General features: G+C 54.8%; 1 protein-coding gene across 1 annotated transcript; it reads left to right on the top strand.

Annotated features, from left to right (window-relative positions):
• The first annotated feature begins 10360 nt into the window (after positions 1 to 10360).
• On the top strand, positions 10361 to 12933 carry LOC136549859 (G-type lectin S-receptor-like serine/threonine-protein kinase At2g19130). The gene has a single exon (XM_066541287.1). The coding sequence runs from the start codon at positions 10490 to 10492 to the stop codon at positions 12878 to 12880; it is 2391 nt and encodes a 796-aa protein (XP_066397384.1). The 5' UTR covers positions 10361 to 10489; the 3' UTR covers positions 12881 to 12933.
• Positions 12934 to 12941: the final 8 nt, after the last annotated feature.

Here is a 12941-nt window from a genome sequence, read left to right as displayed (position 1 = left end):
CAAGAAGAGGGAGAAGAGCTAAAAAACTAGTTGCTATAATGAAGAGCTCATCCATTTTTACACAAAATCGATGCTTGGCTTATCTGCCCAACTAAATTTTTGTGTGGGATGTTCTCATCCTCTATTTCCGTAGAGAAATCTTGTCTCAATAGGTAACGTAGGTTGATTAGATGGCTTGGCCACTAACGAGAAGCAGATAAGGAACAAGCAGGATCACGCTCATATCTAGGGGAGGCTTTCTGAACCCATCACCCTTACCATCGAGGTAAAACTGGAGCCCAGGTCGATCGGACGGCTTAGGACCACTGCCGAAAGATAAGCATCCTCACTTGCTTACCTTACGTATTAATTTCATTACCAAGCCTCTGACCCCAGCAACGACAAAGGGTCAGGAATTGCTCGAGGGCTGGCGAGGGTGTCCATTCGCTAGACATTCTCTTTGCCCGGTCCCTTCTTACGTTTAAAAAAACTGAAGGCACGGTGTGCGGGCATAAACTTTGAGTAAGCCTGGTCGGACCGCTAGGACCCTACGCCCTAGCGGCTACGGTGTTTTTGTCCACCAGCGCGATCAGAGTCTTTGTCTCTGCACTTCAAACCTTAACCTCCACCTTCTTGGGAAGGATTTGGAGGGGCCTACCTACATAATCTCCATCGAGGAGAGGCTATCTGATCACCCAAATCAATCAAATGGCTCGGGCCACTGCCTAGAGACAGATACGAAAGAATGGGAGGCTCATGCAGGTTACGCTATACGTCAGACCCAAACCCCGCACAAACATATCTGGTAAAGAGCTCCCAGAACCCGTCACTCGTGCCATCGAGGTAACATTACCAACCCCCGCTATTTCTTTATATAATCATTCATACACTTATCTCATACATCCAAGCATCGCATATGCGATTGCTGCATCACAACGCTTTGCGTCGCGTCACAAAGCGCTAGTCTCCTCATTCGATATGAACAACAATCGACCGAGGTTCAAAGGCTAGCCCGTGAAGGGCTCGAGGCCACCTCATGTCAAATAGAGCTAGGGGAGAAAAATCGAGATGAGCCCCAGCGGCCTTGCCTGACCCCGCTCAGAAGTGAACAGGGACATCTCGACCTTTCTCGTTCAATTCTAAACCTCAAGCCAAGCCCATAGAATCTCCATCAAGGAGAGGCCAATGGGCCACCCAAGCCTATCGAACGGCTTGGGCATCTACTAGGAGGCGGGTTAAGAAGTAGTGGAATGCCACATGAGGGCTCTACCGACCCCGTTAGTGGATGACAAACCCAGATTCCACTCTAACATGCCTGTTAGTGAGCTCACCGAGCATGACACCCAAGCCATCGAGGCAAGTGTCATTAGCTCAGCCCTTCTAGTTGTGGAAACCGAGGATGGGGTGATGCATGAATCATAGCTGACCCCTACCGAACCCCATGGGCTTAGGGGCTCGAGCCGCCTGATCCTAGATCGAAGGACCAAGGGTCGAAGGCCGGCTCGCGGAGGGCCCGAGGCCACCTCATGTTGAACAAAGAGCCAGGGGAAAACACAGATGAGCCTCAACGGCATGTGCCCGTCCTACTTAGAAGTGGACAAGGTTATCTCAACCTTCTTGTTCGATCCTAGCCTCTAGCCAAGCCCATAGAATCCCTGTTGAGGGAGAATCTGTTGGAACGCGGGTCAAGGAGCAAGAAAATGCCACACGAGGGCTTCGCCGACCCCGTCACAAGTGACAAAACTAGATTCTGCTCGAACATACCCGTTAGTGAGCTCACCGAGCATGTCACTTGAGTCACCAAGGCAAGTAATGGTAACTCAAGCCCTCTAGTTGTGGATACCATGGACGGGGCGATAGTTACAAACATGTGTCAACCCTTGACCGAATCCCTGCCATGCATGGGGGCTTGAGGAAGGTTGGACTTGCAAGGAGACCTAACGCACGGTCGTAGAATGATAGCTAAGATCCTAGGGGGAGGGTATGTGCGAATACAAGAGATGCATTCTCCTAAGTTTCGCTATCCTTCCCTCTATTTTTAGTGACATCCGACCCCAGCAACGGCAAGGGGTCAGACCTCACTCGGGGGCCGATAAAGGTATAAGTATACCTTTTCTAAAACAGTCGCTGCGTCAGACCTCTTCTTCATGATAAGCCTAGTGGCAAGGTTTGTGGAAACAAATAATTGATCATGTCTGGCTGGACTACAAAACACCTACGCCTTGGTGGCTACGGTGTCTTTGCTCACTAGCATGATTGAAGTTCTCCCCTTACACCTTGGGCCCTATGGTCTTAACGAATGGAAGGGTCAGAATACGTGAGCCTTCTCTTTTCGCATACAAAAAGGGAAGGAAACAAATTCAATCAAACAAAACAAAATAATGAAGTTACAAATTTATTATTATGATACATAAGGATCAACAATTATCCACAGAGTACAATGACGTTCATCTGAATTCAACCAACTAAATTGACTAACTAGCCCCTCGGGGGGAGAATTATGTCTTCAACTCTGTCCGCCAGGTCCCACGCAAGAGGAGCCACCGCCGTCTCTATCTCATCTAGCTCGAAGGCTTCGTAGCCAGACGTGAAGCCAAGGCTCATTATCTCCAAGTTGATATTTTCTACATAGTGAGAGCGGGCGATGGTGAAGGCTTGGGTGATCCTAGAGCGAAGTGCTTCCCTCTCAAGCTAGCGCACCCATGCTGTGATATCTATGGCACGAGCCACAAGCGAGCTGGTCTCCTCCAGCCGTGCCACCTCTAGGTCGTCACAGACCACGCCGAGGGCAGCGTGTAGGAGATCATGCTCGTCGTTCTCCGCCTAAAGGCCCCTCCACGCCTTGGCAAGCTCCGTGACTAGTCCAGCGGAGACGCTCTTGGCCTCTAGCCTTCGGGTTGTCGTGCTCCTGAGCTCAGCCTAGAGGGAGGCGATCATCTACTGCACCTCATCACGCTCTTGGACAGCCTGGTCGCACTCCCCATGGGCCACGCCATGCTGCGAGCGGAGTCACTCCATGGTCTAGCGTAGCTCGTTGCGCTTCTTCCACAACCGATAAACCACCTCGGCATCTAGGCTCGCCCTCTGCTGTAGGGCCGTGAGCCTCTCCTTAGCTCCCAGCTTGAGCTCCCACTCCTTCTCTGCCTCGGCCAGGAGGTCGAGGATCCACTGGCGGGTGAAAGGTCCTAATATGGCTAGAGGGGGTGAATAGCCTATTTAAAAATCTATAAATCAACTAGAGCAATTTAATTAGTATGACAAATAGTGAAATGCAAACTTGCTATAGCTCTACAAGGGTTGCAAGCCACCTGTCCAACAATTCTAGTTGCAATGATTACTAGGCATACAACTTACAATGTTACTACTCACTAAGAGCTCTCAATCTTGCTACTCTAAAGAGCTCCACTAGATGAACTTAAAATAACAAAGCGAGCTCTTAATTCTAATTACACTAAAGAGCTTGCCACAACTAGTTTGCAAGAATATAAATGAGTGAGTAGGGTGGTTATACCATCGTGTAGAGGAGTAAACCAATTATAAGATGAATACTAAATCAATCACCGGGAGAATACCAAAGGGCAAGAGACAACCAATTTTTCTCCTGAGGTTCACGTGCTTGCCGGCACGCTAGTCCCCGTTGTGTCAACCAACACTTGGTGGTTCGACGGCTAAGAGGTGTTGCACGAACCTCGTCCACACAATCAAACACCACAAGAACCTACCCACAAGTGAGGTAACTCAATGACATGAGCAATCCACTAGAGTTACCTTTTGGCTCTCCGCTAGGGAAGGCACAAGACCCCTTACAATCACCACAATCAGAGCTGGAGACAATCACCAACCTTCGCTTAACGATCCTCGCTGCTCCAAGCCATCTAGGTGGTGGCAACCACCAAGAGTAACAAGTGAATCCCATAGCGAAACACGAATGCCAAGTGCCACTAGATGCAATCACTCAAGCAATGCACTTGGATTCTCTCCTAATCTCACAATGATGATGAAACAATGATGGAGATGAGTGGGAGGGCTTTGGCTAAGCTCACAAGGTTGCTATGTCAATGCAAATGTCTAAGAGAGTGAGCTTGAGCCAGCCATGGGGCTTAAATAGAAGCCCCCCACAAAATAGAGCCATTGTTTCCTTCCACTAGGCACAACTTGGGGTGACCAGACGCTCCGGTCAGTTCGATCAGACGCAGGACCCTAGCGTTCGGTCGCCCAATGCTTACCACGTGTCATCGGCTTCAAATGCCGATCGCCCGATTTCAACGGTCAAGTGATGACCGGACACGTTAGTTAGAAAAGTGACCGGACGCAGGACCCCAGCATTCGGTCGTTTCCAGTAAGATTCCAAACATGAAATTTCACGACCAGACGCATCCGATCATGCTTGATTGGACACACCCAGCGTTCGGTCACTCAACGTTTCCTTTGTGCGCCTCATGTCAGCGTACGTCAGCACTGACCGGACGCACCCTGCCAGCGTCCGGTCACTCTTCGCGCCAGTGTTCGGTCACAAGACCGAGATGCGTGCTCACTACTGCTACTGACCAAACTTGGGACTCTAGTGTTCGGTCACTGCGCCACCAGCATCCAGTCACTCTGTGAACCCCTGTCTTTTCTATATAGGGCGTCGGTGGCACCGTTGGACTATCCACACTCTACGAGCGGACACTCCATCGATGAAGTTTCTAACCCTTGCTCAAATATGCCAACCACCAAGTGTATCACCTTGTGCACATGTGTTAGTATATTTTCACAAGCATTTTTAAGGGTGTTAGCTCTCCACTAGATCCTAAATGCATATGCAGTGAGTTAGAGCATTTAGTGGCACTTTGATAACCGCATTTCAATATGAGTTTTACCCCTCTTAATAGTACGGCTATCTAACCTAAATATGATCACACTCACTAAGTGTCTTGATCACCAAAATAAAATGGCTCCTACTATTTATACCTTTGCCTTGAGCCTTTTGTTTTTCTCTTTCTTCTTTTCAAGTTCAAGCATTTGATCATCACCATGCCATCACCATCGTCATGATCTTCGCCATTGCTTCATCACTTAGAGTAGTGCTACCTATCTCATAATCACTTTGATAAACTAGGTTAGCACTTAGGGTTTCATCAATTAACCAAAACCAAACTAGAGCTTTCAGCGGGCCTCGGCGTCCCTCTGGAGCAGCTCGTCCCGCTCCTTCCGGACTCTGGCGGCCTCCTCCTCATCCTGTTGTGCCCTAACCAATAGATCCTAGAATGCCTTCTTGGCCTCCTCCATGTCCTGACGGGCATAAGCCTCCCACAACTGGAGACTTCCCGCCTCCTCAGCAAGGGGAGTCAACTCAGTCACCCTCTGTTGGAGCTAGGCGGTCACGTCCCCATGCAACCATGCCTTGTCGAGGAGGCGGTCCCAATCCTCCTTATGCTCATGAAGGAACCGAGATTTCTCCTAGCTGCGAGTGATAAGAGACTAAAAAAAGATGGTAGTCAGAACACAAAAATACATGAAGAAAGAAGAGGGCGAGAGGATAGATTAAGTAAATACTTGGCCGTTGGGAATGATGACATCGTGCATGGCACCCCTAGTATGATTCAGAGCTTCTAGCATGGCCACAATCCCCTCATCGAGACTCTCCGGCTCCATGCTCTCAGCAGCATCATCGAGGGTAAAGAGTGTCGATGACGAGTGCTGTGGATTCACCCACCGGAGCAGGTACTCGTCTTGCGTAGGTGAGCGGCTGCCCCTTGATATTAGGGCTAGGAGCGGCTCCCCGCCGGTCCTCTCTGCCACCGCCGCAACGTCCGAGGGCCCCTCGGCCATGTCCCCCTCCGTTCGCCCCATGTCAGGCGCCGTCACTTGGGCCAACAGTGGCTCGGATTACACCGCTACCTTGGTGCCGCCATGATGGTGTCCGACTGTGGCCTGCCCATTGAAGCCACTGCCACCTCCACCTGCATCGGCGAGGCCTCGACGGGTGGCATCACATCCACTACGGCTGACACCGCATGCGTGACCAGTAGATCCATCTACCCCATCGCTGATAGTAGGATCACCTCCATTGTCAGCTGCGTAACGACCTCCAAGGGCGTCTATTGGGTCCTCTTGTCTACCTATCAAGCCGAGGGCACGGGAACCACCATGAGCGGTGCTTGACCAGCCGATAAGGCAGCAATGCTAGCGGCATCAGTCCTGCCCAAGACTCGTGTGACTTTAGCCGATGGCTCCAGCCTCACTTGAAGGACGCCGCTCTTCTGTGGCGCCACCGATAAAGGATTGCGTCGCCTCAAGATGCTACAAGAGAAGAAAAGGCATAAGTCATGCTAAGAACAAAGAAAACAGAGGAGTTGAGGACTTACATTGGTGGTATTGGGTGTTAGATATGTTTGGGAGATGAACCCCCAAGTCCCTTCTCTGCCTCCTCGGGATGAGGCCGTTTTGTGCTAGCCCTCTGCTCCAGGGCCGAGGGGCTCACCTCCCTTGCACTCAAGGGTGTGGCGGTGGAGCCATCCCCCTCCCTCGGCACCTCGAGGATGGCGGAAGATCCGCCCACCACCGCTGGCTCTTGGGGCACGGCGATGGATCCACCCGCCCCCGCTGGCTCTTGAGGCACGATGGCGAGGCCGCTCCCCTCCGCTGGCACCTCGGGCACGGTGGTAGATCCACCTGCCCCTACTTGTTCTGAGGATGGGCTAACGGTTTGGCCCATCTTCATCGGCCTCATCGACTCACTTCCCCTGCATGAAATGGGAAGGGTCCCAACAAGGACAAGTGGATACTTGTCAGCGTATCCTCGCTCTCCAGGTCATCCCACTCGGTGTCGGCAACTACCTCATCATCTTTTCCTCATCGTCATCATCGTCACTGTTGGTTTCCTCCTCGCACTCCCACGCACACAACTTCTGCCGCTTCTTCCTCCTCTCGTCCTCCTTCACCTTCCGTTGCCGCTCGGCCGCAGCGCGGTTGACCACCGTCATGGACGGGTCTTTCGATAGTGGAACTACATGGTCCATAAGGATGAGTCTCTTTGGCTGGTCCCCTTATCTCAATATCAGCATCAAGAGGTCAGGAGTTCAATCGAAAAGGAGGCACGAGGAAAGAAAACTTACGAAGACGATATACACAAAATCAAGGATAGCGCTGACGTCATCCCGCGGAGGCTCCATCGCCTCCTTGATGCGCTACACCACTTTGGAGGGGGAGAGCGCTCCCTCGATGAGTGCCATCCCATCGAGTGACACCCCAGGCGCCATCATGTGTAGGGGAAGCGCGCACCTCATCAGCGGTGCCACCCTCCGTGTGTGGTAGGCATCGATGATCCCCAACCCCTTTATGCCCCTCTCCTTCAGGATTCGGATGGCGGTGAGATGGTCCTGGATTCTCCTCTTGTCTTTCTCCAGTACCCCCACTTCCTCCACAATTTTGGGACCTCTTCGATGAGGCGCTCGGTGAACTCTAGCAAGGGGGTGGCTGTGTTGTTCTTGACGTAGAACCAATGCGAATGCCACCCCTTGTTGGAGGTTGACAGATGCATCGGTGGCTACTCGCTGACCCAGTTGTTGCAGAGTTGAATGCCGGCGCATCCCATCGGTGCGTTTAGCTCCTGCTTCTTCTCCCACTTCTTCAGGAGGGCGACGACGAAGAAGTACTACCACAGGTCTAAGTGGAGGCTAATCCCTAGGAACCCCTCACACAGGGCGATGAATGCCGCAATGTGTTGGATTCTGTTGGGATTAAGGTGCTGCAGCTCTACCTTGTAGTAGTGCAGCAATCCCCAAATAAACTTGTGGGCAGGGGTGGTGAATCCCCACTCATGGAAGTGAGCGAAGGACATGATGTAGCCGTCGAGTGGCGACGGCGTGTCCTCATCTCTGGGCAGCCATCACTCCTCGGTGGCAGTCCATGCACAAAGAAGACCACGGCGAATGAGGCCCTCCAAGCGTTGGAGGGTGATATCAGAGTGGCACCAAGGCTCCATTGCAGGATTAGGGTGGGTGGATGTGAATTTGACGATGGCCGAGATGCGAATGCGGGAGGCTTAGGCGATTGGCGGCGGAGGTTGTAGATGCAAAGGCAAGGAGGCAAAGTACAAAACCCTAGGGGCGACCCCTTTGGTTTTATAGGGGCGACGGATACGAGGAAGGCGACCGTCCGCCTAGATCTCCACGCCTGCCATGATCCGCCACCACATCACATCATGGGATATGCGCCCCCATCCCCTATCCTTTCCCTCCGAAGTCACGCCAGAGGTTTCGCCTCCCCAGGCAGACTAGGACTCTTTACCAGCAAAAGGATACAGGTCAAAAAGCGTTCATCCGGCCTGGCTGGGCCTAGGAGTTCGAGGGCTAGCCCATCAATGATTTCGATGGCCGTCCCAAGGCACCCTTACGACAAAGGATGGGCCTGCGATCGGCCAAAATTCAGGCGTGCAAGCTTCACGGGAGTCTCGGTCCACGATCAAGCCTCAGCGGGGCTGACCCTGACCGGATCCTGGTGAACAGGATACCAAGATCCCAATTGAGCTATCTGGCTAAACAACCACTAAATCTCACGACCATACCCGCAAAGGGTTCGACCTCGACGAAGAAGAAATCACCATCTTCAAGGCACGCCGTGGGCAACAATAGAGGGCAAGGGCTCTCAGAATCCTCTCTTTCGAAAAACCCTCCAAAGGAGTATCCTACTCCTCTGCAGGCTCGGGGGCTACATCCACCGGGTGCGCTCGCGCGCACCCATTAGCAAGTGAAAAATCCACCAGGCAATTCTACTCGAACGCCTGGGGGCTCGAAGGCTACTGTCGGGGACCAATATTAGGGTACCCGAAGAGGAGGAGCTAATGACCGTCGAACGTTGATTCATCCGCGCGATCAAGAGCGCGACTACACCGCTTGTTGGGTCACTCCTCGTCCATCCACTGAGACCATGGGTCCCGCCCCAAGCTGACTCCCGAGGGGTGGCTCTGCCTCGCCTGACATCTAAGGCTAGACTCCGCCTCGTCCAACCCCCAGGGGCTGGCTCCGCCTCGCCCGACGTCTAGGGACTGGCTCCGCCTCGCCCGACGTTTGAGGGCAAACTCCGCCTCACCCGACGTCCAGGGGCTGGCTCCGCCTCGCCCGACGTCTTGGAGCAGACTCCGCCTCGCTCGACATCTAGGGGCTGGCTCCGCCTAGCCCGACGTTTGGGGTCTGGCTCCGCCTAGCCCGACGTCTGAGGGCAGACTCTGCCTTACCCGACATCCGGGGCTTGCTCCGCCTCGTCCGACGTCCGGAGGCTGGCTTGGCTCCGCCTCGCCCGACGTCTGAGGCCTGGTTTCGCCTCGCCGAACATTTGGGGGCTAGCTCCGTCTCGCTCGAGTCTGCGCGCTGCTCCTTTATAACTACGTGCGCAGATAAGGCAGGACACTCAAGTTAACAGCAATACCGAGGACCATACCCTACACGTCTACAGGAAAGTACCGTCAGGGTATGACAAGACGAGTGCTTTAAAGCCCTTCCGGGCATGTCAGAGCCGGAACAGTGTTGTGGGCGCCGACATTTGTCTTACAGTATTGTGGGCGTCGCCATTTGTCCTCGGGCGCGGATCCTGATGGAAGAATACGACAATCACTACGGTCCAGGAGGAGACTCGCTTCCTCTACAGTGACGGACGTGCGGTCGCTGCGCCGTCTGCTCCTCGTAGGGTCACGGATCAACACCCTAGTCCATTGTGCCGCCCGCCGGGACAGGATGGGACGTGACCACTTGCTGGTCAAGCCATAGCATGGCAACATCAGCGGACAGACGCCCAACATGAAGCTATCCCTGGCACCGTCTGCCGTGTCAGCAGGGCTCGCTCAAAAGAAAAGGAAGACCCGGCACCTTCGAAGAAATGTCTTTGCCTCTGATTTTTCTTCTTTGTCTCATCTGTAATCCCTACTTTCCCTTGGTCTATAAAAGGTAAGACAGGACACCCCACTAAAGGAACGGATCAATAGAACACACCGTGCATTACATAACACACGGCTGAGCAGCAACCAAGCTCTCAGCGCCCTTTCAACCTTTTCCATCAGAGACTTAGGACTTATCCCTCTCTCGTCCGTTTGTAACCTCTACTATGAATCTTTCAGTGCAAATAACATGAGCAGCAGCTACGAACTGGACGTAGGGACATTTTGACCAAACCAGTATAAATCTTGTCTTTTTAGCGCACCATCCATATTAAATGTGCAAATAAACAAATTTACTTTTGAATGACGATTTTCCATGATCCAGTCCGTGACTTCGTCTCACTCTCATGTTAAATCAACACATCCCAAATGTTGACTGTTACGGAGTAGGGACACAATCGAGAGGTCCCACGGACTGCCAAAAACAATTGAAAATTGTGAATGCCCGCACGGACACGCGATGCCCTGATCCAATTCCAAGATCCACGCATGATGCTTTATATAATTGCCTCGGGCTGATTCTTGTATCTGAAACAACAAACGAAGACCAACAATCCTTAGCTCAAGAAGCAGAAGCTGTAACTGCAAGCCACCATGCTCATCCTCGTTTTCCTGCTCTTCTCCAGCGTGGACCTCCGCCAAATAAGCGGAGCAACGACGGACACGCTCACCTTGGGCCAGTCTCTCCCATGGAACGAGACGCTGGTCTCCAAGGGCGGCAACTTCGAGCTCGGCCTCTTCTCCCCGGGCAAGTCCAAGAAGCACTACATCGGCATCTGGTTCAGGAAGGTCTCCAAGCAAACGGTCGTGTGGGTGGCGAACCGTGACCGCCCGATCCTTGAGCCGTCGGCCTCTCGCTTCACGCTGAGCGACCGCGGCGAGCTCCTCCTCCACGCGACGCCATCCAACACCCTGCTGTGGTCGTCCAACGCGTCCTCCCCGTCGCCGCCGCGCACCACCGTCGCCACGCTCCAGGATGACGGCAACCTCGTGGTGCGGAGCAACGCGTCGGCGTCGTCGTCCGTGGCGTGGCAGAGCTTCGACCACCCCACGGACACGTGGCTCCCCGGGGCTAGGCTCGGCTACGACAGGGCCCGCGGCGTGCACAGCTTCCTGACGTCGTGGACCGACTCGGAGAACCCGGCGCCCGCCGCCTTCTCCATGGAGATCGACCCGCGCGGGCAGGCCAAGTTTGACCTGCTCGCCGGCGGCACGCACCAGTACTGGACGACCGGCGTGTGGGACGGCGAGGTCTTCGAGAACGTGCCGGAGATGCGGTCGGGCTACTTCGACGGCGTCCCGTACGCACCCAACGCCAGCGTGAACTTCTTCAGCTACAAGAACCGGGTACCGGGCATCGGCAACTTCGTGCTGGAAGTGAACGGGCAGATGCAGCGGCGGCAGTGGAGCCCGGAGGCAGGGAAGTGGATCCTCTTCTGCTCCGAGCCCCACGACGGGTGCGACGTCTACGGCTCCTGCGGGCCCTTCGGTGTGTGCCGCAACACCTCCAGCGCCATGTGCGAGTGTCCCGCGGCCTTTGCGCCGCGGTCGCGGGGGGAGTGGAAGCTGGGGAACACGGCCTCAGGGTGTGTGAGGCGGACCAAACTGGATTGTCCCAACGACGGCTTCCTGAAGCTGCCGTACGCCGTGGAGCTTCCGGGAGGCTCGGCAGAGGCGGCCGGAGCCCGGAGCGACAAGACGTGTGCTGTCTCCTGCCTGCGAGACTGCTCCTGCACTGCCTACGCCTACGACGCAGCGAAGTGCTTGGTGTGGAAGGGCGAGCTCGTCAACCTGAAGACACTCCCTGGCGATCAAGGCATCGCGGGGGCTGTTGTTCTTCACGTCCGTGTCGCAGCCTCGGAGGTGCCACCGCCTGCGGCGCATCATTCTTGGAGGAAGTCAATGGTGATCATTAGCAGCTCAGTGTCTGCCGTGGTCCTACTCCTGGCGGGCCTCATAATCGTTGTGGCGGTGGCGGTGGTTTTGCGGAAGCGGCGGGGGAAGGGCAAGGTAACGGCGGTGCAGGGCTCGCTGCTGCTGTTCGACTACCAGGCCGTGAAAGCGGCGACGCGGGATTTCACGGAGAAGCTCGGGAGCGGCAGCTTCGGCTCGGTGTACAAGGGGACTCTCCCCGACACGACGCCCGTGGCCGTCAAGAGGCTCGACGGCTTGCGGCAGGGCGAGAAGCAGTTCCGCGCCGAGGTCGTCACCCTCGGCATGATCCACCACATCAACCTGGTCCGCCTCCGCGGCTTCTGCTCCGAGGGGAACAAGAAGGCGCTCGTATACGATTACATGCCCAACGGCTCGCTGGACGCGTACCTGTTCAAGAACAGCTCGAGCTCCAAGGTCTTGAGCTGGAGCCAGAGGCTTGGCATCGCAGTTGGCGTGGCCAGGGGGCTGTCTTACTTGCACGAGAAGTGCCGGGAGTGCATCATACACTGCGACATCAAGCCGGAGAACATCCTCCTTGATGAGGAGCTGGGCGCGAAGCTCGCAGACTTCGGCATGGCCAAGCTTGTCGGCCACGACTTCAGCCGCGTTCTGACCACCATGCGGGGAACGATGGGCTATCTGGCGCCAGAGTGGCTCGCGGGCGCGCCGGTCACCGCCAAGGCCGACGTGTACAGCTTCGGCCTGCTCCTGTTCGAGCTCGTCTCGGGCCGCCGGAACAACGGCTCCTCGGAGGCGGGGCCCATCTCCACTGTGTACTTCCCAGTGCACGCCGCCATCAGGCTGCACGCGGGGGACGTGGTCGGCCTGCTAGACGAGAAGATCGACGGTGATGCCAACGTGAAGGAGCTTGAGAGGGTCTGCAAGGTAGCGTGCTGGTGCATCCAGGATGAAGAAGGCGACCGGCCGACCATGGGGCTCGTCGTGCAGCAGCTGGAAGGTGTTGCTGATGTCGGGCTGCCGCCGATCCCGTCACGGCTTCACATGCTGGCGATGATGAATAACGGTAGCAAATTAGACACAGCAGTGTAACGAGTAGAGTGTGAAGGTACTAAGTAGATCCGACAGGTAATTGAGTTTCAGCATGCGAGTC

The sequence above is a fragment of the Miscanthus floridulus genome, chromosome 1, assembly GCF_019320115.1.
Source record: "Miscanthus floridulus cultivar M001 chromosome 1, ASM1932011v1, whole genome shotgun sequence".
Classification (NCBI taxonomy): domain Eukaryota; kingdom Viridiplantae; phylum Streptophyta; class Magnoliopsida; order Poales; family Poaceae; genus Miscanthus; species Miscanthus floridulus.
This window is presented reverse-complemented; position numbering and strand designations above follow the sequence as displayed.

Bases quoted from the DNA above. Each gene is read 5' to 3' on its own strand.
- LOC136549859 (XM_066541287.1), top strand. From the start codon at position 10,490: ATGCTCATCCTCGTTTTCCTGCTCTTCTCCAGCGTGGACCTCCGCCAA.